General features: G+C 35.3%; 1 protein-coding gene across 2 annotated transcripts in view; it reads right to left on the reverse strand.

Moving 5' to 3' along the window:
• Positions 1 to 12,318: 12,318 nt before the first annotated feature.
• The window catches only part of LOC142324568 (uncharacterized), a 36,598-nt gene continuing 23,714 nt past the window's right edge, over positions 12,319 to 25,202 (reverse strand). For both annotated transcript variants that reach the window (XM_075365412.1, XM_075365413.1), the window contains 2 exons: positions 17,816 to 17,864; positions 12,319 to 12,726 (listed from right to left, as the gene is read on the reverse strand). In XM_075365412.1, coding sequence (XP_075221527.1) covers positions 12,524 to 12,726; positions 17,816 to 17,864 — 252 coding nt within the window. In that variant the 3' untranslated portion in view covers positions 12,319 to 12,523. The remainder of the gene's footprint in view (positions 12,727 to 17,815; positions 17,865 to 25,202) is intronic.

The raw sequence follows: 25,202 nt of genomic DNA on the forward strand, positions 1-25,202 counted from the left end.
ATACAATATACAAGTATATTATAAAAAGTTTTTTTAAAATAATTTTTCTATTTTTACAGCTCATTATTTTTACAACTAAAATATTTGCTAAAAAATTATTTATCAATATTTTTATGTACATGCAATTTAATTCGAAATAGAACATATTTTTTTAAGTAATTTGTATATTTATTCACAATCTTTTTTAAATAGTGTTTATAACTAACATACAAAATATTAACTAACACAAAAAACACATATTTTTTAATTACTACACTACTTTTAAGGTTTATAAAATCTTCTAAATTCAAAAGTGAAAACAAATTTATGATAAGCCCCCGAAAAAATAAAAAAATTGTATTTTCCATCGATCTGGTCTGTTAAAGAAAAGAAAAATAATTTTCTGTTTCCTAAGCCCAGAACCTAAATTAGGTTTGGACTCCAAACAGTAAAGCATGTTCACTTAAAGCTCAATTTTCAACGAGCTTATACATGTATTTCTTATTACTAAAGATTAATTGGTCCGCAAGTTAAAATTTTTAAAAGTAAACTTAATATTCTTATAGTTTTTTACACCCTTATTCAGTTTTAAATATTTGTGTTTTTTTAGTTATTTATTTTTTGTGCTTCAGTGTTTTTATCACTTGCCCTTTTTCTCATCAAAAGTGTTTTTATTATTACTCAAGTTAACAAAAAAAACCCACCGGATTGGTCTAGTGGTTAACGCGTTTTCCCAAATCAACTGATTTGGAAATCGAGAGTTCCAGCGTTCAAGTCCTAGTAAAGCCAGTTATTTTTACACGGATTTGAATACTAGATCGCGGATACCGGTGTTCTTTGGTGGTTGGGTTTCAATTAACCACACATCTCAGGAATGGTCGAACTGAGAATGTTCAAGACTACACTTCATTTACACTCATACAAATCATCCTCATTCATCCTCTGAAGAATTATCTAAACGGTAGTTACCGGAGGCTAAACAGGAAAAAGAAAGAAAAAACTTAACAAAAAAAACATTTTTTAGAGTATTTCGAATTGTATATGATGATTTTAACTAATTTTGGGGTGCTGAATTCAAAACTGTTATCAGAATTTGTGTAACACATCAAGCTTTTTAGAAACATATGATTTAGACGTATGATTTATTTATCCGTGCCAGTAAATGCTTGATCACTGTGAAATCAATATCTAAAAAAAATTACTATTTATGTGTATTCATTTATAATGTGGTTAAATCAACTAAATTTTTATTTATTCAATCAAACACAGATAAATTGAAATACATTAATACAAATTTAAAATAACAGTTTCTATTAGTCCAAATCATTGAAAATGTCTTCAAAATAACAGTTTTTAAAAGTTTAAATCATTGGAATTGTCTACCCTTTAATATTTGAAATTTGTTGACAAGAATTCTGTATCACTACTACCCCAAGGACAAAGAAAACAATATTTCATAAACCCGCTTTGTAAACCTAAAAGTAATGCAACAACTTTCAGATCACTGCAAACTTACTACATATTGCTTCTAATATTGATGCCATAGTTTCATACTTTTCTGTCATGTTGAATGCATGAGCTAATGGAATGGATGGCCATTAGAAGGGTCAATATAAAAAGACACCATTCTTCAGGAATGTGCTGAATTCCAAGCTCCTTCATCAGGCCTTCGATGTCAGTACAATGCACAATGAATTTTTCATAGAAAAATAATTTGAAAGAGTTTTATATCATGATCTAAATGTAGTGACTTTTGTTTTTTCCACTAAAACATTTCACTGTTCCAGTCTAGACTCCAGAAGTTCAGCTTGCTGCTTTGATAACTTTAAATCACGAACTAAATCATTAAATTCATGTTGTTGAATTAAATAAGTAGATTTATCATCAGATACAGAAAGAAATCTTCATCTTCTACATCATCTGCTTCATTTTCAGATTGTTCTATTAATGTTGGATTATATGGTGGTACAGGTACAGGTAACTTCTCTCTGTGTGGTACAGGCTTAGAGATGAGAATACATCTGCATATTTTATGAACTTTATGTTTTTGAATGAAAACCCAAATATATTTATTGTACAATAGTAGCAGTAAGTGAAGTGGTTCTTATGTTTACGCCCAACCATTGGTACAGAAAACAGCATGGCTCATCATTTCCCCTTCAACCATTCAGAACCTGTTGGCTCACAGTTGCAGTCATAGATAAAATTCAAACCTACTATGGGCTGGTTATCCAACAAATGATCGACCAGCATGTGGTCTATGCCCATCTGGTGTTGAAAGCTGGTGCAAGTACAATAAAGCTGAAATTACTGGAGATGCTTGCAATCATGAATGTAGTGTTCCTGCTGCAGTTATGGCAGAAATAAAACCAATAATTACGGATCTATCACAGACAGAACTTTTAAAAAGTGTCTGCATGGGTGCACTCAGAATCCTAATGAAAGTGTAAACAGTGTCGTGTGGACAAGGCTGCCAAAGACTACTTTTGTTGGGATGGAAAGTTTTAAACTTTGTGTACATGATTGGGTATTTGGGTATTTCAATATAAATAGATAAAGTATTTCACCAGTTAGGTTTAAGTGTCGGTTGTAATATGATAACAGTAACGAAGAAAGTTGACAAAGAATGTATTAGTAATGATAAATGAGTTTGTAAGAAAACAAACGAAAAGAAAATTAGAAGGCATCCAACGTGATGAAGCAGAAGTAGTATAAGGGCCTGGAAGTTTTAGATTAAGAAACACACCTTATATATAGGTAAGTAAAATGAAAAATATCTTTAATCTCATTTACTAAAAAACTGAGTTTTTTTTAATAAAATATACTTTTTCTCAGGATCTATTCAACTTAGGATGATGAACATAAAAGCTCTAACATAAAAAATATACACGACAATATTAAATTTTTTGTATTAACCCAGTACTACGCAAAAATAGAAACATCCGGTTTAAAATTTCGTTATCATTGTGCAAGAGACACCACGGATGTTTCTGGGTAGATTAAATTTACGCCGCATAACATATACAATCTATGAGTATGTGGCGCACAGTCATGCAGCATTCGCATCGTGCTCATAGGGGTACGTGTCCTCCTGACATCAGGTACTCGTGTGTGACCCTCGTATGTCCTATCCGCAATCGACAGAGGACTAGTTCCTCACGCCGAGTTTTTCTGCATGAGGAGTCCCATGGCAACACAGAATCTTTAATCTGCCAGAGTTTATTATCAACAGTAGCCGTCCAGTCACCTTGCCACCTTGCTCTTAGTGATTGTTTTACATAATCAATAAAATCAGAAGTAGCAACTCGGGTGGTGAAAGGAGGCTGATTACATGCTTCTTTAGTAGTGGAATCTGCATGTTCATTACCTGGAATCCCTACGTGGCTAGGGACTCAGCAAAAACTTACTTCTATGTTGCAATTATTCAACTCAGCGATTGCGTTGTAAATTTCAATGATGATAGGATGTTTGGAATAAAAGTTTTTTAATAGTAGTGTTGATTGTTTATTGTATGTCATAAGGTCAAAAGTAAAATTTATAAGGTTTATTCCCCACGGTGGGTATAAACACGGATACGATGGAAAGAATGACGGTGTGTCAACATTTATATGCTGCAGCAGACAACGGGTACGGACACCTAGAGGTGCAGTACAATGTAGACGGCCCTTGTACTTTCCTAAATTAGGATTTCTAAGGACTGAGTTAAAAGCCGGGTGATTTGGTAGTCCTTTGAGACGAGCTAAATAAGATAATAAAAGCTGGTCTCATCTATCCCAAAGTGATGGTTCAACACAGTCTACAAGTAAGCTTGCGACAGGACTTGACTTAAATGCACCTGTGGCAAGCCGAAGGAAAGCATGATGTACACCATCCAGCTTTTTAAGCACGGTTTGACGAGGTGAAGAATAGGCGACACAACCATAATCTAAATGGGAACGAACAAAGGAATGTAAAAATGTATCATACATGACTGATCGGCTTCCCAATTGGTATTACTAAGGACTCGCATCATATCTAAAAGTTAGGAACATTCTGTTTTTAATTCTTTTATATGTTTGACCCAAGTAAGACGGCAATCAAAAAATAAACCTAAACTTGACGTAAGGAGAGATAGCAATAAGCTCTCTGTTCAGAAAAATTTTCAGAATAGAAGGGTTTTGTAGCCAAGAAAAGAATACACATTTTGTTTTGTTTTGTCGGATGAAAAAGTGAAACCAGTAATCCTGGACCAAGTATAGTATTCTGTAGTAGTCTCTCAGCTGTGGGTGTTGAACGGCTGGCAATGTAAATAGCAAAATAGTCAACAAATAGAGAACATGAGACAGGAGTATGGTTGTAGCCATAACGGTGTTACAATTCGTAATACCATTTACGGCTACAGAAAATAAGGTGGCACTTACTACACTACGTTGAGGCACTCCATTCTCTAAGATGACACTACCTGAGAGCGAATCATCCACACGAACACGAAACGTTCGGTAATTTAAGAATATTTTAAGCCTTTATTAAGATAAAGGCAAGCAGGCAAGGGTGTTAAGAATACCACGTCGCCAGGCCATGTCGTACGCCTTTTTTATATCAAAGAAGATAGCAACAAGGTGCTTGCGGTTTAGAAAAGCATTATGTATGGCTGTTTCCATTGACACTAAATGGTCAACAGAAGATCGTCCTTGTCGGAAACCACACTGTTCTGAAGATAGAAATCCATGTCTCTTCAAGTACCATGTAAGCCTGCGGTTTACCATTCTCTCCATAATTTTACACAAAACGCTTGTTAAAGAAATAGGGCGGTTGCTTGAGTGGTTGGTCAAAACCAACCACTCTTTACCAGGTTTTAGTACTGGTATAATAAATGCTTCTGACCAGCTGGGTGGGAAGGCTTGTACGGAGAATAAACCATTGTAAATATTCAAAAGATGTAGTGCCGAATTAGGAAGATGTGAAAGCATACCAAGGTGAATGTTGACCGGTCCAGGGGAAGTGTCACGTGAGTTTTTAAGCGCGTGTAACAATTCTTTAAATACTAATGGGTGTTTAATTCACTAACTGAATCGCCAATGTTTAACGATAATACTTCTATCTGTATTTTGTACCTTTGAAAGACGTTATTATACGATGAAGTGAGAGACACCAAGCGGAAAGATTTTGCTAAAGTATTTGCTACAGCCGAAGATGATGAAAGAAGTTCTCTTTCATCAATAAGACCGAGAATTGATTGTTTCGGTGATCCGAAAGTTGCACGGATTTTTTCCACATGGTAGATGTGGGAGTAGTGCGTGAGATAGTAGTAATATAGAAACCTCAGGTTTCTATATTACTGTTCTGGAGTAATTAGAGTAGTTCTGGAGTAATTTACCCCCACCACTTTACACCAGAACCTGAAGTTTTTTTTCACGAGCGCTGATTGGTTGATTATCCCCCCACCACTTTACACCAGTATATGGGTAAATTATATAATACATTATAGAAGATTCCCCCCAACCACACATTCAGACGTAATCGCCCCCCACCACTTTTAAGCTAACATCAATAACACATCATTATTAAAATTATTTTCATATAAGACCATGAATTTTGAACAAATTGATTATGCCAGTAAATTAGTATTTTGTTACAAAAATCTGTCCAGAAGAATGATTTAATTACATGTTTAGATAATATAAATGGTGATATTGAACAATTATATAAAAAATCCACTTCTAATCCATTTACTATATAATTAATTTGTGAATATATTAAAGATGTTTTTATTTCGTTTGGAAAAAATCTTTATAAAGCAAATAAAGTGGAAAAAATAAAACTTTTCATGGAAAATAAGTTGTCTATTGAAAGCGCTTTTGATGATTTAATTGAACAGTATTTTGAATTGAAACACAAACCAAACAAAGAAATATCTGTTTCTGAATTGATGTTGCATATTCAAATACCAGATACAAAACAAGCATTAGGTGGTTTTCTTTAATAAAACACTCGTGGAATGTTGGTGAAAAACATTTTGTGGGTATTTATGAATTCTTAATGGATATGAAACATGTGGTATTTAACGCTATAAGATTACAAGTTGAAAAATAAAAAGAGACACTACGTAGAGCCATTCACCCATCGGCACGATAGTTCCCACCTTAGGTTACAGTTGCGTTTCGTAAGATGTCGCAACACCACCGAGTGTAAATGTAAGAAAAAATTGTGTTGGCTGTTGTTGTGTAGTTGAGTAAATGAAAATGTTGTAATTTGTGTTTTTTTTTTGTCTTCAGTCATTTGACTGGTTTGATGCAGCTCTCCAAGATTCCCTGTCTAGTGCTAGTCGTTTCATTTCAGTATACCCTCTACATCCTACATCCCTAACAATTTGTTTTACATATTCCAAACGTGGCCTGCCTACACAATTTTTCCCTTCTACCTGTCCTTCCAAAATTAAAGCGACTATTCCAGGATGCCTTAGTATGTGGCCTATAAGTCTGTCTCTTCTTTTAACTATATTTTTCCAAATGCTTCTTTCTTCATCTATTTGCCGCAATACCTCCTCATTTGTCACTTTATCCACCCATCTGATTTTTAACATTCTCCTATAGCACCACATTTCAAAAGCTTCTAACCTTTTCTTCTCAGATACTCCGATTGTCCAAGTTTCACTTCCATATAAAGCGACACTCCAAACATACACTTTCAAAAATCTTTTCCTGACATTTAAATTAATTTTTGATGTAAACAACTTATATTTCTTACTGAAGGCTCGTTTAGCTTGTGCTATTCGGCATTTTATATCGCTCCTGCTTCGTCCATCTTTAGTAATTCTACTTCCCAAATAACAAAATTCTTCTACCTCCATAATCTTTTCTCCTCCTATTTTCACATTCAGTGGTCCATCTTTGTTATTTCTACTACATTTCATTACTTTTGTTTTGTTCTTGTTTATTTTCATGCGATAGTTCTTGCGTAGGACTTCATCTATGCCGTTCATTGTTTCTTCTAAATCCTTTTTACTCTCGGCTAGAATTACTATATCATCAGCAAATCGTAGCATCTTTATCTTTTCACCTTGTATTGTTACTCCGAATCTAAATTGTTCTTTAACATCATTAACTGCTAGTTCCATGTAAAGATTAAAAAGTAACGGAGATAGAGAACATCCTTGTCGGACTCCCTTTCTTATTACGGCTTCTTTCTTATGTTCTTCAATTGCTACTGTTGCTGTTTGGTTCCTGTACATGTTAGCAATTGTTCTTCTATCTCTGTATTTGAACCCTAATTTTTTTAAAATGCTGAACATTTTATTCCAGTCTACGTTATCGAATGCCTTTTCTAGGTCTATAAACGCCAAGTATGTTGGTTTGTTTTTCTTTAATCTTCCTTCTACTATTAATCTGAGGCCTAAAATTGCTTCCCTTGTCCCTATACTTTTCCTGAAACCAAATTGGTCTTCTCCTAACACTTCCTCCACTCTCCTCTCAATTCTTCTGTATAGAATTCTAGTTAAGATTTTTGATGCATGACTAGTTAAACTAATTGTTCTGTATTCTTCACATTTATCTGCCCCTGATTTCTTTGGTATCATTACTATAACACTTTTTTTGAAGTCTGACGGAAATTCCCCTTTTTCATAAATATTACACACCAGTTTGTATAATCTATCAATCGCCTCCTCCCCTGCACTGCGCAGTAATTCTACAGGTATTCCGTCTATTCCAGGAGCCTTTCTGCCATTTAAATCTTTTAATGCTCTCTTAAATTCAGATCTCAGTATTGTTTCTCCCATTTCATCCTCCTCAACTTCCTCTTCTTCCTCTATAAAACCATTTTCTAATTCATTTCCTCCGTATAACTCTTCAATATATTCCACCCATCTATCGACTTTACCTTTCGTATTATATATAGGTGTACCATCTTTGTTTAACACATTATTAGATTTTAATTTATGTACCCCAAAATTTTCCTTAACTTTCCTGTATGCTCCGTCTATTTTACCAATGTTCATTTCTCTTTCCACTTCTGAACACTTTTCTTTAATCCACTCTTCTTTCGCCAGTTTGCACTTCCTGTTTATAGCATTTTTTAATTGCCGATAGTTCCTTTTACTTTCTTCATCACTAGCATTCTTATATTTTCTACGTTCATCCATCAGCTGCAATATATCGTCTGAAACCCAAGGTTTTCTACCAGTTCTCTTTATTCCGCCTAAGTTTGCTTCTGCTGATTTAAGAATTTCCTTTTTAACATTCTCCCATTCTTCTTCTACATTTTCTACCTTATCTTTTTTACTCAGACCTCTTGCGATGTCCTCCACAAAATTCCTCTTTACCTCCTCTTCCTCAAGCTTCTCTAAATTCCACCGATTCATCTGACACCTTTTCTTCAGGTTTTTAAACCCCAATCTACATTTCATTATCACCAAATTATGGTCGCTATCAATGTCTGCTCCAGGGTAAGTTTTGCAGTCCACGAGTTGATTTCTAAATCTTTGCTTAACCATGATATAATCTATCTGATACCTTGCAGTATCGCCTGGCTTTTTCCAAGTGTATATTCTTCTACTATGATTTTTAAATTGGGTGTTGGCAATTACTAAATTATACTTCGTGCAAAACTCTATAAGTCGGTCCCCTCTTTCATTCCTTTTGCCCAGCCCGTATTCACCCACTATATTTCCTTCCTTGCCTTTTCCAATGCTTGCATTCCAATCTCCAACTATTATTAAATTTTCATCTCCTTTTACGTGTTTAATTGCTTCATCAATCTCTTCGTATACACATTCTACCTCATCATCATCATGGGCGCTTGTAGGCATATAGACGTTAACAATCGTTGTCGGTTTAGGTTTTGAATTTATCCTTATTACAATGACTCTATCGCTATGCATCTTGAAATACTCCACTCTCCTCCCTATTTTCTTGTTCATCACGAAACCTACTCCTGCCTGCCCATTATTTGACGCTGAGTTAATTACTCTAAAGTCACCCGACCAAAAGTCGCCTTCCTCTTCCCACCGAACCTCACTAATTCCTACTATATCCACGTTTACCCTATCCATTTCCCTTTTTAAATTCTCTAGCCTACCAACCTTTTTTAAGCTTCTAACATTCCACGCTCCGACTCGTAGAATGTTATTTTTTACTTTTCTGGTGACCCCTTCCTTAGTAGTCCCCTCCCGGAGATCCGAACGGGGGACTATTTTACCTCCGGAATATTTTACCAAGGAAGGCGCCTCCATTATTGCTTTTGAAAATGTAGAGCCACATTTTCTTGGAAAAAAAAACAGCTGTAGTTTTCCATTGCTTTCAGCTGCGCAGTACTCAGAGGACTGAGTGATGTTGATATGGCCGTTTAAGTCATTGTGACTTACGCCCCTAACAACTACTGAAAGAGCTGCTGCCCTCTTTCAGGAATCATTCCTTAGTCTGGCTCTCAACAGATACCTCTCCGATATGGTTGCACCTTCGGTCCAGCTACTCTGTATCCCTGAGCACTCAAGCCCCCTCACCAACGGCAAGGTCTCATGATTCATAGAGGAGGTAATTTGTGTAATGTTCTTGTTCTTGATGTAGTATATGTGTATAGTGGAAAGTATTCTGCAGCTCAGTGTGTAGTGGCAAGAAAAGCTGCAGAGCTGGCAAGAAAAGCTGCCATATCACTGATGGCCGTCACTATGTTCTTCAACATGAACTTTCGTTCACTCTTCTCAAATGAACATTGCCATCTTACTTTAGTGTTACTTATAATATTTGGCCCATTCAGTATAAATTTGCTTGTGAATTTCAGCCACAGAATTGCTTTTCGCTGTCAAAAATCAGATTATTTCTCATATTTCACACTTTCCAGGATTACAAATTGCAACACTCATTTTAAATGGATTATTTTCTTATGAACATTCCAGAAGTCTCCAGATATCCCATACAGCTTCCTGGATTCGGAGTTCGTAGGCAGCTGCATCCCTTGCTCGTGACATATAGTCACAGATTCAGACCAACCATACCTGAGATCTGTGGTTAATTGAAACTCAACCATCAAAGAATACCAGTATCCATGATCTAGTTTCAAATCTGAACAAAAAAGGAACTACATCTTTATTAAGATTTGAACCTGAGAATTTTTGAATTTGAAATCATCTGATTTACTAATAGACTAGTCGATTCTATTCTATTCTATATATAGAATAGACTAGTCTATTCTATAGATAGTCTAGTCTAGTCTAGTCTTCTATATATAGTCTAGTCTATTCGTTTAGGGTTGGGCAGTCCATAATTAAAGATGGAGTTACCTATCTATTTACAAATAGAAGCTGATTTACAAGTAGTATTTATGTTTTAACCCACCGAGTTTATAAATAAATAAACTGTTGTTGCTACTAGCTGATTATTGATCAAAATAACTGAGCAACACAACCATGTACCAAATTCAAAATGGACTTTATTTTAAAAATAAGAATCTGTACTTTTAAAAACAAGAATACTATCCCTGCTTCTAGGTACTCTTGTCGACATTCTAGCCAATAGTATAGTAGTCGTAAACCTTGTTAAGTGACAAGATAGTCAATGCGGATTTTTCAAGTTACAAGACTACAGTCAATTTGAATTCACAAAATTGCAAAAAGAAATTGGAACATAAGAAATGTTAATAAATCTGGAGGTTCACAATTATTTATTAAGTTAAATAAACTGACTTGGTTCACTGAAATAACATTTATTTGAAGAACATATCACTTGAGCCAAAGATTTTTTAGAGTATATCATTATTTTTAAAAATCTATGAGATATCATATGCAAACATATAAATAAATTTATCAGGATGGTAAATAAATAGTTGTATTTAGCATTCACACACACTGCAAAGAGAAATGGTAAGAGAAGAACTTAGAATGAAATGAGATTATATCACCATATTTACTCTGTACTAATCTCACTAAGAAAGATGTAATATCATCATCCCTATAAGGTGATCCCCACACTGACATGCAGGAATGAACCCTGGGTTTCCTAAATGAAGAAAATTAAGGAGAATACAAGCAACTGAAATAAGGTTCCTAGACTCAAAAACGTTGTACAAAGCAATACAGAGTGAACAATGATGAAACAGGAAAAAAAATAAATATTAAAGTTTAGTAATTGATTAGCTTCCACAGCCGGCTGGTAACCGGCTGCACATTTCAAGTTCATTACTACATAGCCAGCTGCGAGATAGACTGAACAGCTGTAGCTTCTTCTTAGTGTTTCCTTCTTACCATCAATACATGGTACGACATGTTATATATACCATTCTGAGAAATCAATCTATTGAATGGTGTTTAACACAATCAATTTCTTTCATTAGTTTGCAAGTTACAAGTACTTGTTTTCAGTGATTTCCCCTACTACACAGTAGTAAAAATGGCATACCTTAAGAAGTACCTCTCTCTGAGAAGGAACTTGAAAATATGATGAACAAAATTCACAGTGATGTATCAGAAAGTGACATTTTTGAAAAAAGTGATTCTGATAGTTCTAATAATGAAGACAGTGAGGTAAATGATACTAGTGATGACAGTAAGGGAAATGGAATTGACAGTAACAGTGAAGTTACAGCATCAAGTGCAAATTTGATTTAATAAGAAAAAATTTGGTTTCAATCAGTTCAGAATTCACCTAGCTGAGGACATAGCAGACCAGGTCACTCTCCCAGACTACTCTAGACGTAGACACCCCCAATCTGGAATATCCCCTGTTAGATTACAAGCAGAAAATTGGGGACTTTTTTCAAATTTATCTCTCCTAATCCCATCAAGAAAACACTCTCCAGAAGCTGTGTTGTGTGCAAAGCAAGGAAGAAAAAAGTGAAACACAGTATGACTGTGAAAAGTGTCTGGCGGCGTATATCCTTGAGTGTTTTGAGTATACCACACCAACAAAAACTTCTGAAACACTATTATCATCACTCCTCATCACTTCAATAAATAATAAGGTAAGATTTGTAAAGATTTCTTATCAAAAATATTATGTAAGTGTGAGAAAAGTGTGTATGATAAAATATGCCTATTTTCTTAAAATTATGAGTAAATAGTAAATACAGGGTCGACTATATGGAAAAATATTAGTAAGCAAATGGGTTAATTGCTAAATCAAAAGTATTAATTATTTTAATGTCCTGCTGGAAGGAAGAATGTAGGTAGAGCAAGAAACCATTTGTGATTTTTTTTGAGGTTGGAACATCCAAATCAACTAATCTATGAAGAACAACAAAAACATAATATTTATTGTTAACATTGTCTAAAGTAATAACTGATTAAAACTGTTTAATTAAATATTACATATTCTAGATATCTTGACCATATGTGTTACAAAAATAGTACTAATATATTAAAATGTTGTTACTACAGTAAACTGAAATTTCTTTTAAGTACCCTTTACTACATTACAGTCCTTTCCCCAATTAAAATTACAAGATATGCAAAACAAACAATTGGACAATCTTTAAAATACATAATTAAAAAAAGTAAACAAATATTATGCACTGCATGCTTAAAAATTATACAACAAAATTAATATTCATAAGCAATTAGTAGTATTTATGAAAATTATAAATAATTGGTTTGCATTTGAACAGCTGCTATTGGTCCACAAAAAAGTATTGGTTGTCTTCTCATCCATATTCTTATATTAAAGTAATCTCTCGATCTTATATTAGAAATGTCTTCTGGTAAATAATCAGACTGCAAATACACAGCAAATACAATACGATGATAACCATCTTCCTGTGGAGGTTTTGGTGGGATATATCCTAAAAAAATTGCACATTCTAAATATTTTGTCAAATATAATTTTAATCTATCATTAAACTGATGAAATGAATAATCATTTCATCAGTTTTTATCATAAAGATTTCATTATTATATAATTTTAACTACAATAAAGTTTAAATTCCAACAAACGTATTTTATAAACACTTTTCTCATAAATGATATTATTTTGTTACTTTTTAATTGAATAAACAAGAATCAATTTTTTCATAAATAAGGACACAAAATTGGATGTACACAAACGTTAACCTTATCCAGTAATAAAAATATTATAGTATAAATTAATATGCTAATGTGATTAGTATGTCAAATAAAATAATGAAAACAGAATTTAAACGCAGTATAAGCATATAAAATTAAATGTAAATGCTCATAAATACATTAAAATATTTTATAAAATCACTTTTGCTGCTAACCATGTGTGAGTTCATATAGTTACTATGTAAAGGTGTATAGTTAATGCTGTCTGTTCAACTGTAGATGGTCAGCTCATTGCTGGTAGCTCTGCAACATGTGTCAGTATTTAACATAGCTCTTCCAAAGCACATTGCATCAAACCACCATAGAAGATATTTCTATCTGGTTATCTGAACGTATTATTTTTTGTTGAATTTCCAGTCTGCAATAATTTATCCTATTTCCAAAGAGCAATTATACTTTTTTATTGTTTGTTTTTAATGTTCATCATTTTTAGTTTTGGGTTTTATTCATGTATAATATTAAATTATTTTCATGTATAAAATAACATATGTAGAAATGTAAAACCTTTTTTTAAACCTTACTGAACTATTTCTTCCCTGTTAGTTTGTTCTTGTTTATTGCTCATTACAACACACTAGATGTTTATAATAATCTGTTTATCATGCTTTATGTTAAAATTAATATTCATACTATATTTTTTGAATGGACTCTCATAAATTATCCCTGAATAATTTTTTAATTGTTTCCAGAGGTCTTTTGTAAAATTAAAACTTCCTATCTTTAATAAATTATAAGAAGTTATTAAAATAAACGTAAAAGCTAAATGATGAAATTTACTTTCAAAATAACATAATCAAAGCTTCTTCACAGATGACGTGGAAATACTATTTTATATGTACATAAAAAATATAATAATATTGACCAAGAAGATATTTCAAATTAGCAACATGAATGACCTATGATCAATCAAGCTACACAGATTCAAGTATTGTTACTGGCACTTTCTGGGATCATTCTATTAGAGAAAATAACGTAAAAGTTCATATAAACATGGATCTGTTAATGCTTCATCAGTAAGTTACAACTAGGGAAAGATTTCACCCTAATTCCTGGGCAAAGAGTTAAATAAAACCATACTGAAATTCTAGGAACCCAAATTAAGGGTTCCTAGATAATTTGGGGAACCCAAACTTGATAGGTTTTAACCTCACAAATTGAATAAAATAGTTTCCAGAACTATATCTCCAGTAGTTTTCACAATATCTAACGTAAAATAGAAAAATTTAGTTGTCTAAAAACACGGTTTTTTTTACATTTGTTATACAAAATCTTTGTTAAATGACTAAATAATACATAAAATGTATTATAAAAACTTGCAGAGAATTTAATTCTGAGAAAATTGAATAAAATAGCCCAATAAAATACAAATACAAGTTCAAGAAATTTGATTCTATTACTAATACTTGCCATATGAAAATGAAGGGATTACACTTACAAACCATATGTGCTTTACTACGAAGTGCAATGATACAACAAATAGCACTATATAAATATAAAAAGAAAATTAGAAAAAAACAGTAGTTATGTTATTCAGATGTCAAATTGAAGATATTAAAAATTTCAAATTGAAAATTTGAGAAATTATGATTTCATAAGTTGGTAAAATAGAAATCAGCTGGCCAACAATGCATTTTATGTTATGTCATGTTTTATGTTATGTTATATCATTTTATGTTATTGCATGTTCTGTGTTACTGCTGTGAATAGTTTTTTTTTTAACCTCTGGGACCACCATTAGGTATTGCTTCAGATGATGAGATGAATTTTTTATAGCGTGTGAAAATGCCATGCTTGACCGGGATTTGAATCCAGGACTTCCAGATTAATAGTTGCCAGTTCAGTGTAGTATAATTAAATTGTTTGTGTTTTCTGCAGTAATGCCTTTGTTATTTACTATGAAGGAGTACAATGACGTGGTATTTATCTTCGGGGTGTGATGAAATGCAACTGCTACAGAATATCAAAGACTTTTCCTAACCGCAGAGTTCCAAATCCTAAAACAATTAGTACCGCATTCCATATGCTACAAGAAACAGGTACACATCTCAGCATTAGTACTGACAGAGATGTTCTGGTCATCATGATACCGATATTAATGAAAGCATTATTGAGGCTAATATTGATTAGCCTCTGATACTAACACCAGAACTGCATTGGCAGTTCTGGTGTTAGTATCAGATGCCTTTCCCAACGGTTCGGAGTTTCCTAGTTATGGTGTGGAGGACACTTCTTAACAAGAACCTGTGTCCTTACCATAATCAATGAGTACAAAATCTTCAACCAAGAGATCCTCTTCTTCGTTTGCAATATTGCAATTGGTTGAATATGAACGACCGGTTGCACAGGTTCATTTTATTTATTGGCTCAGTTTACTCGGGACGACATCAAGAACCTATGCAACAAATACACTTGGGCAGAAGGAATACAAACACGACGGTAGAACGTAATTTCCAACACCGATTTAGCGTCAATGTGTGGTCTGGTTTGGTTTACAATCAGCTAATTGGACCAGTACGTCTAAATTCCGATATTTACCAGGAATTACTTACGGAACAATTGCTGCTATTAGATGTTACATTAATGTCAAGATACCCATATACTTTCAGTACGATGGTGCGCCTCCCTACTTCTCACGTGCCGCATCGGTATACTTGAAAGAGTAATTTCCAGAGCGATGGATTAGCCGAGGCGGGCCACCAAGATCATCTGATATAACACCATTAGATTTTTGCGTATGGGGTTGGATAAAAAGAATTCTGTACAAGAGAAAAGTTCATATGCACAAATTAAGGAAACTCGTGCAGAATTGCAGAGAGCAACGCCAGCAATCCGAAAGCGTGCTGCCAAACGTACTGAAGTAGGACAGATTTTTAAAAATCCACTAGGTCCTATTATCATAAGCCACCAGGTTGGTCTAGTGGTGAACGTGACTTCCCAAATCAGCCGATTTGGAAGTCGAGAGTTTTAGCGTTCAAGTCCTAGTAAAGGATTTATACGGATTTGAATACTAGGTCGTGGATACCGGTGTTCTTTGATGGTTGGGTTTTAATTAATCACACATCTCAGGAATGGTCTAACTGAGACTGTACAAGACTACACTTCACTCTCATTCATACATATCATCTTCTGAAATAATACCTGAATGGTAATTCCCGGAGGCTAAACAGGAAAATGAAAATGTTCTAGTATCATATTCTAGGCCCTAATATCTAATCTAGGTAGTATCATTTGTATGTTAACTTCATTTTCTGAAGTTGATTACATTTATAGTTTTCATGCGGTTAGTGTTACTAATAAAATTAAATTTCTTGAACTTGTATTTGTTTTTTTTAAAGTTATTTTACATCAATTTTCTCAGAATTAAATTTTCTACAAGTTCTGCTAATAAATTTTACGCATTTTTAGTCATTTAATAAAGTTTTTGAATCATAAAATACAAAAAAAAGTGCGACAATAAAATTTTCTGTTTTACGTCGGATGTTATAAAAACTACTAGAGATATAGTTCTAAAACCTGTTTTATTCAATTTATCAGATGAAAACCCATAAGAAACCGCCAAGTTTATCCCTTAATTTGGGTTCCTAGAATTTCACTATGGTTTTATTTCACTCTTTGCTCAGGAAGCAGGGCAAATCTTTCGCTAGCCGTAACTCGCTAACGAAGTTACTGATGTATGTTTATATGAACGTTTTTCATTATTTTACCTAGTAGAATGAGCTCAGAAAGCGCTGGTAACACTACACGAATCACTCTGTATAAGAGTCATATTTTTAGTTGAAGCCGTTAAAATTAACTAGGTTCACCAAAACAAAATGCAGAACTTACTAATTTATTGTATAAAGTAAATAAAAAGGTTTATCCTTTGAGAGTGTCGAAATGAGCTCGCCTGGTTACTTAAACATATATCGGCATGTCACATTTAAAACATGAATTTGGAAAGCTCAGGAAACTTTTCACCCTCCCCCTAGCAATAGTATTCGTATTTGTATGGTTTTTTTTTTGGGGGGGGGGGAGCGAAAAACGCCTGTGCATTATCATCGCCCGCTTTATGATATCCATTCCAATCCGCCTTTTCAACAATTCTCCGTGGCCTTCTTTTAACCTCGCGGTCTACACCGAAACCAATAATAATTGGTCTGTGATCACTGCTGTGGAAGTTATCACAAACAGACCAATTAAGATGAGGGAGTAAATTCGGTGAGCATATGGAGAGATCGATGTTAGAAACAGTACCAGATGATAAAGACATGAATGTCTGTGATCCATTATTCAGTAGACAAAGGTCCAAGTCTTGTCTCACTCCGTTTATCATATTTCCTCAAGTGGAGCAGAAGGTTGAGCCCCAGAAAAAAAAATATGGTGGGCATTGAAGTCTCCTACTATCAACGATGGAGATGGTATTTGCGTGAGGAGATTTGAGACATAAAATAGAGCACTGAACTCAGTGTTTGGTGAGAGATACAGATTTATATGGTGCTGGAAGTTTAAGACCTCTTTCCTAGTTTCTCAAAAGGCACTGAAAAAATTCAAAGAAGTGGTTCATAACAATCGGTTATGAATTTTTATATATATTTTATTTACGTGTGAGACTATCACATAGGCAAATGAAAAACGCCATATAATTTTATAGAAGCCAGCATGCTGTCTACTACACACAATGTTGGCAGTATTCGAAAGTTTTTCTTAGGTTCAGTTTTCAAAATGGTACCTGCTGGAAATCTACCATGGAATGTAAAGAAAAATATTCACCATTACAGTCGCAGAAGCAAACATACTGTAAGTAGAAGGAAAAAATGTTTTATTACTTACTCATCAGAACAAATTCATCCCACATCATGCCTCTTTTCAAGTCGTAACCCTATAAAATAAAAATAAAAATTATTTTTTCTGATATGAAATCCTGCAATATACTACAAACTATCAATAAAGCCTGTGGCAAAAAATATAACGTAGCAAATGTATAACGTGCATTTATATTATACAGTGGAATTCCTATACCTCGAATATTCAAGGAAATAAAAAAAAATTCGACGTATGGAAATTCGAGTTAGATAAACATATATGTTACGAAATTACTACCCACTGTATACACTCATGTAAAATGTACAGCACTATTTAAGAAAGTATTGCATTTTTTCCATATAAAGTCGTATTATATCACAATATTAATACATGACATGTGATTCCCCATTATAAACACAGTACGTACTACTGGTTAGTATCTATGTATAGTACAGTATATATGTAGTCAGTTAAACTTAACTAACCCACCGGATTGGTCTAGTGGTGAACGCGTCTTCCCAAATCAGCTGATTTGGAAGTCTAGAGTTCCAGCGTTCAAGTTCTAGTAAAGCCAGCAAGTTTTACACGGACTTGAATACTAGATCGTGGATACTGGTGTTCTTTGGTGGTTTTTCTTTTTATTTTTTTTTCCCTGGGCCTGACCGACTTGATGGTATTACGCCACACCCACGGGAGTGTCCGTTACTCTAATTAGCCCTCCCCACCTACCGGCATGGCAGGTCGGGGTAACCGGTGGCTCTTTTGAGGTTTCTTTCATTTTCGTCCTTTATGGCACCACACCATACCTCAATGCCGTGGTGCGGCCCATGGATCTTTTGATATTTTTTATTCCTACCAAACACACCCAAGGAGTCCTCAGCAGATCATTGATACCAGCACACCTCAGCATGCTGGCTCTCACTGCTGAGGCTGTCCACCCCACCTAACAAACTAGTACCCCATATTTCTTTCATCATGTTCTTTTGCTTTAAAACTGTTCTTATGTAATTAGCAACCTTTTTCCATTTTACCTCACTATCAAGCATACAATCAACTGTTTCCTTCGGCGTTTTCCCTCTAATACCTGCATACTGCCTTAACTCCTGCCATTTGTGGCACCTCAAAATGGTATGCTCAACATCATCTTGTTCTACACAGTACATACACATAGGCTGATCTCTTTTGGCAATTTGATGAAGATATGCATTGAAACAACCATGCCCTGTTAAAAATTGTGTAACATAATAATCCATTTCACCGTGACGCCTACTTGTCTATATTAATATGTCAGGTATTAATAATCTAGTCCAATTAGCTACCTCTGCATCCAGCTATCTTTGCTGCCATAAGTTATACATCTCTTCTTTTACTTCATTATCTGTTCTGCCTAAGTATTTCTCAACTCTGTATTTAGCGATAAGATCTATAAGGAAAACTCCAGAAAGGATACAGAGCGCCTCATAAGAGACCGTTCTGTAGGCCGATACAACTCCTAAGAGTACCCCTCTGTGTATCTTCTTCATTCTATCTCTATTCCTTCCAATATTGAATGCTGACCACCATGCCGGAACGGCATACAACATTGCAGAAGTCACTGTCGACGCAAGAAGTCTTCTCTTCGAAGCCCTTGGTGCTCTCTTCTTTGACATTAACGCATTCAAACTTCTCATCATTCTTTCTGCACTATCACATATTCTGTAAAACGACAGTTCTTCTGCAATGTGACTCCCAAATATTTTAGCATCTGTACTTCCTCTATTCTGTGACCATCGATGTGTATATCAACCGATTCTAGTACCCTACGTCCGGTGAACTTGACATATTTACACTTATTCACAGATAATTGTAACCCTCTTGTACGCAACCATCTAGCTACTATTTCTAGTGACAGGTTTGTCTTATTTTTAACTTCTTCTATTGTTTTAGCTTGTACGAGCACAACTAAATCATCAACATAAGCAATAAGCTGTACCCCTTCTGGATACCTTAAACTAAGTATGCCAGAGTTCTGGGCATACTTAGTATTGAACCTTGCGGCACACCACCTGACATATTGAAGTGTACTTCATCTTCTTGTGTACTAATCTTACACCTTCTTTCATTGAGATATTCCTCAATTTGTCTCCGCAGGTAGGAGCTGATTCTCTTCTCTTCCATGGCCATATTTATGTGTCTCCATGCTATTGTGCCGAATGCATTCTTCATGTCAAGTGATACCATTAATGGAATCTGTCTAGTTTGCCAAGTACCTCTTCTAGACTCCTCAGCCCAATTAATCACCTTACTGATGGCTGAACGGTGGATCTCCCCTTCCAGAAGCCACATTGATTTGGGCTTATGCCCAAGCCTTCCTCAACCTCGCTCACTATGCGGCCAGCCAGTATCTTTTCCACAAGCTTTCCCGTTGTGTTCAGGAGGCTCAATGGTCTATACGTCATAGTTCCTCTTTCATCTGTGCTCTTTGGTAATAACACAACTCTTGCCTCCTTCCAACACTCCGGGAAAGTCTTGTTTACTAGTCCATGACTGACCACCTCTAGCATCTCCCATGGAGCTTGATTGATAAGTTTCTTGATAATTGCCGCTGGGATATAATCCGGACCAGGACTTTTCTTTATTGCTAACAAACGTCCACCGCATAAGAGCTCACTCATTGCAAAACGTCTGCTCTCACATTCAGTGTGTCTTCTCTCATCAGGCGTGAAATGCGGGAATAGGCTGGGGATTATCCTTTCTGTTTCTTCCTTTGTAATTACAGGGAGACACCTACTGAACCTTTTGGTAATTATTCTGTAAGCAAAGCCCCAGGGATCGTTATCGAGTTCTTCACATAGCCTTGCCCAATGGTCTCTATTTTCTTTTCTTATTGTTCTATTTAGTGTTCTTCTTGCCTCTATGTATCAGATCTTCTTGGCCTCTTCATATCTCAGTCCGCCTGCTATTCTGAGCCTCTGCTTAATTCGTCTTTTATTTTGCAGAATCTCCCTAAGATAAGCGATTTCTCCAGTCTACTAATACACCATTCGTTTTCTAACTCCATTGTGCATCTCCCTATCCATCTCTTGTTTTATTATATTAGCAAGGGTTTCTGGCGTGAGTTGTTCAGTAGCCGCTAATCTCATGGCAACCTTTCTTTGGTGGTTGGGTTTCAATTAACCACACATCTCAGGTATGGTCGAACTGAGAACATTCTCAGTTCGACCATACAAATGAAGTGTACAAGACTACACTTCATTTACACTCGTACATATCCTCATTCATCCTCTGAAGTATTATCTAAACGGTAGTTACCTTTGGCTAAACAGGAAAAAGAAAAGTTAAACTTAACTAACCTGAAGAACATTCTATTACCGCAGAAGACACTAAACAAAATGTAAGCTAATAAATACACACGAAAATACATTGGGATTTAATGTATTTGTCTGACGTTTATTCTGATGCAATGTAGTCAACCGTTTTTCTATATCTGCCTCCGCAGAAAAAACCGTTTCTGGTACATCATCTTTTGACTCAAAAGATCATCGAACAGAATCAACGTTATCTGTAATTTCCATTAAAGTTGGGGGCGGTAGGCAGGGTAGTTCATCATTGTCATTATCCGAATCAGTCTTTATGGTGCCATTCTTATTTGCCTTTGCTTTAATCGTATTGATTACAATATCTTCGTCAGTAAGGTATTCGGCTACTATCACATCTTCGTCTATAGAAACATTCTCCCGAAAAGTTATGTCGCTGGGTACTTGTAAAAAATCTGTAACTGACTACCATTCATTATCATTGTCATCATCAACTGGTCCTCGCCGTGAAGCAAAACTCAGTCGGCCTGTATTGTAGTGGCAGCAGACTGCCCCCTGCATTACCTCAACGTGAGGTCTCTCCCATCGGGGTCCCCCTAGTATCATCAAAGAGTGATGACCTCCTCTTCCGGAAAACCGGTACCCTCCTCCACTAGAGGGCTGGCTACCTTCCCAGCCCTAACTTATAAGGTCCAGGCATGCATTTCGCATGGCCTTCACTTCCTCGTGACTCTCACATACCTCGAGGGTCCCTTACGCCATCATCAGGGAGTCCCGACCCCCTCACACTTGCATGTGCGAGTGAACCAAGACACCCTAGGCATAAGGGCTGCCTCCATACCCTAGATGACGCCACGCTTCAATCCCGTTTTTTTTTTTTTTTAATGTATAATCTTCTTTCAATTACAACGCCATATTCCGACAGCAATGCTGATTTGCAGGTATATAATGTACGTGGTGAGTTGCCCACCTAAGCAGTTATGGTGACGGACGTCGGATTTCTGTCTGGTTGAATGAACACATGGGCAACCATGAGTTGGGGAAGATACTGTAAAAGGGTAGTCCGCAGGGCAGTGTGTTGGTCAGTTATTGTGAGTGGTGGAGTTTGACACTTCTGAGGTTGCTCAGCGGGTGTCGGATCGTAGCTTATGCTGACGATGGTCTCCTGCTGGTTGAGGGGGCTCGTGGAAGGAGGGTGAATTCCAAGCTGCTCAAGCATGCAGGATACACGAGCTAAAGGGTCATCAACATAAGACGTCGTTTAGCTCGGAGAAGACCACGATGATGCTCCTCAAAGACCGTTTGGCTGTAAAGCGTCCAGTCGATGTTCCGAACACGAAATATATTCTGTCCTCAAGGGGACTATAAGCGGGATCACTTTTTCTAATTTTTCTGACTTCCTGTTCGTCTCACACCAAATAACCCCCCAGATAACCACCGATCCGGGCCTCCGCTCAAAAAAACCCAAAATACCCCTTGACCCCAAAAAACCCTAAAATACCCCGACCCAAAAAACACAAAACACCCATCGACCATAAAACACATATTTTGTGTTTTAAAACACATATTTTGTGTTTTATAACACATATTTTGTGTTTTATAACACAAAACCCCCACCGACCCAAAACCCGAAAATATTCCCTAACCCAAAAAAAACAAAATACCCCGACCCAAAAAACACAATATCCTTTCCGACCCAAAAAAACAAAATACAACCCCGACCCAAAAAACCAAAAATACCCACCGACCCAAAAACCAAAATACCCCCTGAAAAAACAACAACAAAATACCCTGACCCAAAAAACGGAAAATACCTCAACATAAAAAACCCAAAATAACCCTTGACCGCAAAAATACCCCCCCCCTCGATTAAAAACCCAAACTATCCACACCCCAAAAATACCCCAATTCTCCTCCACCCAAATAAACCCAAAATACCCCAGGCGCCCAAAAACCAAAATATCTCCGACCCCAAAAACTTAAAATGTCCCCAACCCATGAAAACCAAAATACCCCTCGCCAAAAAACCCATAATATCCCTGACCCAACAAAACCTTTTGCGTGTCTGTTAGATAGGTTGCGATTTCGTCCGACCACCAATACACCTTCCGTAAAAAAAATTCAAAAAAAGAAAATATAGAAAAAAATTTAGAAAAAAAGTCTGTCTATTAAATCTTTTTACGTGTTCGTTGCAATCTTTTCAACCAGAATAATAAAGGCACTCCCCCGTCCTCATAGAACCAAAGAAATGAGGATGATGTATATGTTTGACATGTAAAGAGATGTAGTCTTGTTCAGACTAACCTCCCACGAATGGTCAGGCCGACCATTCTTGTGATGTATGGTTAATTGAACTTCAACCATCAAATTACACTATTCTATTCACTGTCTAGTATTCAAATCCGTACAAAAGCAACTAAATTTTGTACGTCATAACCTTTGATTTCAAAAATCTGTTGTTAAACAATTGATTTTCGACGACGAGTGTACTTCTAGAACAAACATGGTGGGCTCTTTATTAAAAATAAATAAATATAAATTTAAATGTAAATAAAATTAAAACACATCTCTTCTTCTTAGCATCCGGGATTACAGTCACGCATTAGTTCAGAAGTAAGCTGAAGTCGATTATCGGCTGGATGTTTGCAGAGAAACAAATGCAGCTCATATTGAAACATTCTGAGGTATGTAAAAAAACTTTTGAGTTGAGGAATTTTTTGAAAAATGCTAAAATATCGACTTGATTATCTCTAGTAGTTTCTGAGTTATGATTTTTTTTTAAATTGCTGCAACCTTTTTTTATGACTTATATATTATAATATTATCTTCGGTGAAAAATATGTATATATATATATATATATATACACATTTGTCGCTGAATGGCTTTGACGGTTCGTAATTTATAACCTTGTAGTGGCCATGATAAGGGCAGTTTTTTTAGCTCTGAGAAGAGCTGTTGGGTCCGGAAGTTGGTCTATGGCGAAGTCGGGGAGCAGTGGTGGTCTCCAGAGCTCCTAAGTGTCATCCCGATTGGGGGTTGAATTACCGTACCATGCGTATCCTTTACAAAGTTGTCAGTGAGGCTATTATGCTATATGCTGCACCTGTCTGGGCTCACCGCATGGCTTTTAGGTATTGCGCGGACATTTTGCTGCCGTCCCAGCGACTCCTCTTGTTGGCTGTTATAGGCAGTTATAGAACAGTCTTGCAGGAGGCAGTCTGTGTTATAGTCGGAGTCAAATCAATAAATATCTTGGCTAGTGAGCGTAAGGAACGCTACATTTCTGTATACATGGTTTGCCTTTGACAACAAACATTTCTATTGAAAAAAATAGTTAAACTATATATATCACCCAATTTTTGTGGAAAAATAACAAATTTAACCAAACTTTTTATTAATTTTTTGATAAATTAGGCATTAGTGGTTACATAAATACAAATGAAGGATTCTGTTGTTATTTAACTGTTGCCTTGGGAAAGGTAATTCAGTTTCTTACAAAAAATTAAAACACATTTTTAATTTATTAAAAGTACTGGATACATAAATGCAATCTAATGATCGAAAGGAAATTAATTAATTGAAAGGAAATTAATTTTCTTACATTGTCTCAAATCACCTTATGTTCATAATAAATGTAATGTACAGCAACATATTGTAATTCTGGTTAATACTCAATATATGAGGTATGTCTTAGAAACAGACATTTTTCTTGAAATGAAAAGTGAGCTATACATATATGTATCATCCAATTTTTTGAAAAATAAAATACTTAACTCAACTTTTTTATTTATTATTTTGTTAGATTAGACATTATATGACATAAAAATGCAAATAAAAGATTGCTCTTTTTAAAAATTGTGGCGTACAGAAGGGAAATTCATTTTCGTAAATATTTTTGAAATCACCTTATTTCTATAATAAATGAAATACACAGCAACATATTGTATTTCTGGTTACTTCATCTAATCCTGTACATATACAAAGTATGAGGTATGTCTTTGACAAAAAATATTTCCTTTCAAAAGAATAGATGAACATACATCATACAATTTTGCGAATAAATTAAAAAATAATCCATACTTATTTATTTTAATGGCACATTACACAGTACTGGATA

This window comes from Lycorma delicatula, chromosome 5, assembly GCF_047948215.1.
Source record: "Lycorma delicatula isolate Av1 chromosome 5, ASM4794821v1, whole genome shotgun sequence".
Taxonomy (NCBI): Eukaryota; Metazoa; Arthropoda; class Insecta; order Hemiptera; family Fulgoridae; genus Lycorma; species Lycorma delicatula.